This window comes from Macrobrachium rosenbergii, chromosome 40, assembly GCF_040412425.1.
Source record: "Macrobrachium rosenbergii isolate ZJJX-2024 chromosome 40, ASM4041242v1, whole genome shotgun sequence".
Classification (NCBI taxonomy): Eukaryota; Metazoa; Arthropoda; class Malacostraca; order Decapoda; family Palaemonidae; genus Macrobrachium; species Macrobrachium rosenbergii.
In genome coordinates, this window is record NC_089780.1 from 28622666 (window position 1) to 28627665 (window position 5000).

Sequence of the window (5000 nt, forward strand, 5' to 3'; positions counted from 1 at the left end):
GGTCCTGGTCCAGTCGTCATGTACAGGAGGCGAGGAAGAAGAAAAAATTAGGATGTATTCCACAATAAATTTCTTGTGCCATAACAGTTAGAAGTTTGAGGGAATAACGATAATACATAGTTAAATATAGCTATTGCAGGCCAAACTTATTGTTTTAAACGATCGCAGAATCGTTATCTTAAATGCATTCTAATAGGTTTAACAGAATAGCAGTAAAACATATTTGAAAATAGCTGTTATATATATGAATATATTGTTTTATACTATCGCAGAATTCTTATCTTTTATGTATCTTAATAACTTTAAGGGAATAACAGTAAAACATAGTTGAATATAGCTATTGTCTGGCAAAATTTACCGTTCTATACGATCGCAGAATCTTTAACATTTATTTAACATTAAGGAGTTTGTTTATTAAACATATATTGTTGATTGAGTAGGGTCTTTCTTATTACTCGCTTGCTGTCGATATCCTATCTTTTCATCTGTAACCTTCCTGTTTCTGAAGACAGAGACACCAAGAAAGTAATGTAGTCCATGAACAGTAAATGAATTTCTTTTCATGAGAACAACGTGACACTATTTCACACGATCACGAGGCTTCAGTATTTGGAACTAAACAGTCAAATTGATCGGGGAATTAATTTACTGTTATTTGCCATTTACGAAATAGTACCTTGCTTTTAATGGTATAGAATTACATTTCATTTTCACAGGAAAACTATTGGCAACGACGAGGAATGGCCCATCAACAAACCCCACGAAAATAGGTCGCCCTTCAGTGTCATGAATTAATGTGGATGTTAAAAGCATTCCTGCCCCCACCCGTAATGCTCCGGCCTTCCCGCTGGCCAATAATAAATTGCTCTTTATTGTCCAGCTCTACGCAGCAGTTTGTGCATTAAGAACCATATCATTTCCATTGCGAATCATAAATCAAAGATGTCGTATAAATCTGAAACTCTTACTGAAATAGATTTACTCGTATTCTTGGACTAAATTACTGTGCGGGTATCGCTGGTTTATATAAGATTTTATAAAGAGATATGTTGACCACAATTTGAGCACTGTTTTAGTTTTCTGTTAAAGAAAACTATTGAGATGGCTTTGTCTGTCCGTCCGCACTTTTTCTGTCCAAACTTTTTCTGTCCGCCCTCAGGTCTTCAAAACTACTGGGGCTAGAGGGCTGCAAATTGGTATGTTGACCATCCACCATCCAATCATCAAACATACCAAATTGCAACATTCTAGTCTCAATAGTTTTTATTTTGTTTAAGGATAAAGTTAGCCATAACCGTGTGTCTGGCAGTGACATAGGACTGGCCACCACCGGGTCATAGCTAAAGTTTCATGGGCCGTGGCTCATGCAGCATTATACCGAGACCACCGAAAGATAGATCTATTTTCGCTGGCCTTGATTATACGCTGTAAAGAAAAATCGATTGCGCCGAAGAAACTTCGGCGCATTTTTTACTTGTTTATGTTTTAATTCCCATTCATGAACGCAACATTTCAGGAGATTCACAAACAGAATTCCTTCGTCTTTTTGTTTATTAACTTGATAATATTCCACGCGGTTTTTTTTCCTTACCTGCTCTGAGAGTCTTGACGCGCCCTCCCAAATAATCCTGGGCTCTAAGAGAAGCACATCGCCCGCTTGATTCTGTATGAGGGTTTTGGCAGCCGTGAGACCAGCGACGCCACCTCCTATCACGACAACGTCCTTCCTCCTCGCTGATCGAATCCTAATCGAGTGAAGCGTCAATGATTAGAAAAATCCAGCACAGAACTGAGTATTTGATTTCGTCTCGTGTTACAACATTGTTTTTTGGGACGTCCTCTTTTCGGACTTCTTTGCCCTTTATACCAGCCGAGACTCACTTTACTGAATTGGAAATGTTAAGTGCATTACGATAGCTAATGCTATTTATATTCATATTATGGCATGAGGTGTTCAGCATGTAGTCAGATGTGATTTGATGATTTTAAGAAATTTTGGTTGTCAAGTCAAGTACTGTGGCACTTTCCGCCATTCAACACTCAAGAGAGTGAAAGGGGGAAGTTGCAGTGGTTAGAAAATAAAGGAAATAAAGCACAAGGATCTAAAGGTGGAACTAAGAGAAAACCCGCAGTTGCACTAAAAGGTAATAGAGGTGCTGGACAGCAAGTGTGAGGTAAGGAAGTGGGAAAGAAGATAAAGTAAAAGGCTGAAAAATGGGTGCAACTAGGGGCGGAAGGGATCATGTAAACACCCCTTAGTAATGCCTATGGTGCACAACTCATGAGCTGCACCGACGACACTAGGCCCATACTGGATGGAGTGAAATATAATAAGATCATTTGGTAGCATAACATTCCATTCCATAACATGGCCAGCGTGTCAGCAAATTTTCACTTCAGAAGCAGCAAAGAAAAAGAAAATCTTATTTTGCGTCAGAAGTAACTTCTTTACATCAGCTTTTCGCGGTGTTTGTTCATGAAAAATTCCGTGACATCGCTTTTGTTGAATGCAAGCGCTTAAGGCACACAAACTTCGTGAAACTTTGTTTAGTTTAACAAGACAAAGAAGCTAGGCAATTATAGAAAGGGATAAAGTGCAATTATAGAAAGGGATAAAGTGCAATTATAGAAAGGGATAAAGTACAAGAAAATAAAAGGCTTATTTTAAGCACAACCAAATTTCACTTTTTAAGTCCTGAAGATACAGCTAAACAGCTGATATTTATCATCTGTATTTTAAGTGAAACGAGAATGTAAAATATGAACATTGAATTCTAAAGTAAGAATAATTACAGACGATTAAATGAAGACTTAGTTTGTTACTCACCAGTTATTGATATCACCCGTGATTCCGTCGCATGGATGGTCTTCCCCGCCTGAAATTGGTTATAAGTGTATTATTTCTCTCTCTCTCTCTCTCTCTCTCTCTCTCTCTCTCTACGTTAACGCCATTATTCTTTACTCAAACTATATACAATATATATATATATATATATATATATATATATATATATATATATATATATATATATATACATATATATATATATATATATATATATATATATATATATATATATATATATATATATATATATATGTGTGTGTGTGTGTGTGTGTGTAATTGTAATAGTTATAATGCCTCTTAATCTTCTCGAATTCTTTTTGATACGCTTGTCACTATAAAGCTTTAAGATCCTAGTGCAAGAAATTGAAGTGGTTGAGATGTCCAGCAATAGACTTTTATCCTTCTTGTAGTCAGGTCGGCAACGTGACCTCCTTGCGATTATTGTGACACGGGTTCGTTTCCCGCTACTGAACATCACAACCACTTCAGTTTCTTGCACTTGGATCTTAAGGCTTTTAGTGACAAGCGTATCCAAAAAGGGCGAAGAATTGAGAAGCTAAGAGGGCATTTATATATATATATATATATATATATATATATATATATATATATATATATATATATATATATATATATGTGTGTACATATATACTTATGTATATATATGCACATATATATATACATACAGTATATATATATATATATATATATATATATATATATATATATATATACATATACATATATATATATATATATATATATATATATATATATATATATATATATATATATGTATATATCATTCAAACATTTGGATAGACTAGTTGATACTTGTTAGGAGAGCAAAGGTTATAATTTTTTATTTTCTTGGGATGAAATGAGTATCAAAGTTATATCTGCTTTCAGAGCAATGCTAGAGATAGTGGTCAATGTTCTCTCCTCTCTATATTTTCAAAACCTTTCTTTTGCTATGTTCACTTCTATAAATCACTAAGAAATAAAGAACGGTACCAAATATGACGACATACCTGCCTTGAAAATGAATCCCAGAACGAGAAAAGCAAAGCAAAAGATCTCTCTAAATAGTGCCATGCGTCTTCTGTGGTCTCGATGTGTAGATCGACTCTAGAGCCGAAAAAAACTGATTTTGTTAGGACACTCAAAGTGACTTCCGTGAAGGAATAACTCGGACTGGACACAAACAAAGTCAAGAAGGCTCTATTATATCGGTTCTTAACTGGCCTACGCCTTTAAATCTTGTGAAGCAGCCAAATGTAAAATTAAGCAGAGTAGGAAACACGATGAGTTCGTGGACGTCATTGCATGATTTTGTAGTTTTGCTGAGGGCAGTGAAGTACATCGGAGGAGACAAGAGCTGACAAGGCTCCTTTTCTTCTGTAATCGTTTTTTGATTCTTCAAACTTAATGCGCTGATTTTAGATGCCAAGGCTTAGGTGAATTGTTTCTTATTTTAAAAACAATTAATTTACAAGTCCATTCATCGATCTTAAGGATAATCTGCAAAATATTCATTCAAAAAATGGCCTGTGCAAATTGCATCAAATGAACTCTCCCAGTTCCTTTCCGTAGAATCTACCGCGCATCGCTTAATCAACAAAACGAGATCGTGACTCATGATCGAGTGCTGCGTTAAGTATCTCCTGTTACTTCTATTCCCATCATCCGGCCCAGTATTCCTAACCTTTGTCCGGGCTTTCCACACGAGGAACCTTAATTCAATAGACCCACTGATGTGATCTGTGAACACGTAAGCACACCTTACAAGTGAAGTCATTCAAGTCCAGATAACGACGCAGTAAGGATTCTCTATGAACTCAACGTGACAAATGCCGAGCGATTATGCGGGTGTTTCTATTACGCCCTGCGAACTGGAGAGATCTGGCATCTTTGGTTAATTATCGTTCAAAGATCATTCACAAGTAAACTACAGTGAAAAGGGGTTTTCCATGTATGACACTGTTAACATCTTGAAGTATGGATTTCCAAAGTGTCTGGGCTTCTGAGAAGATACTGGTTGAAACTACCACCATCGATTAGGAAAGAGGGAGAGAATATGCTGTGTGGAAGGTGCTGTACTTGATCAGCAAAGTTTAAAAATCACTTGCGCAGCCACATACATATGTATGTA

At 36.2% G+C, this 5000-nt stretch overlaps 1 protein-coding gene across 1 annotated transcript in view; it reads right to left on the reverse strand.

Moving 5' to 3' along the window:
- Positions 1-5000, reverse strand: part of LOC136826379 (uncharacterized) — a 13773-nt gene that overhangs the window by 8502 nt on the left and 271 nt on the right. Inside the window, exons 2-3 of the mRNA XM_067083638.1 lie at positions 1592-1745; positions 1-4 (exon numbers count right to left, since the gene is read on the reverse strand). The exon at positions 1-4 is cut by the window's left edge and continues 113 nt beyond it. Coding sequence (XP_066939739.1) covers positions 1-4; positions 1592-1745 — 158 coding nt within the window. The remainder of the gene's footprint in view (positions 5-1591; positions 1746-5000) is intronic.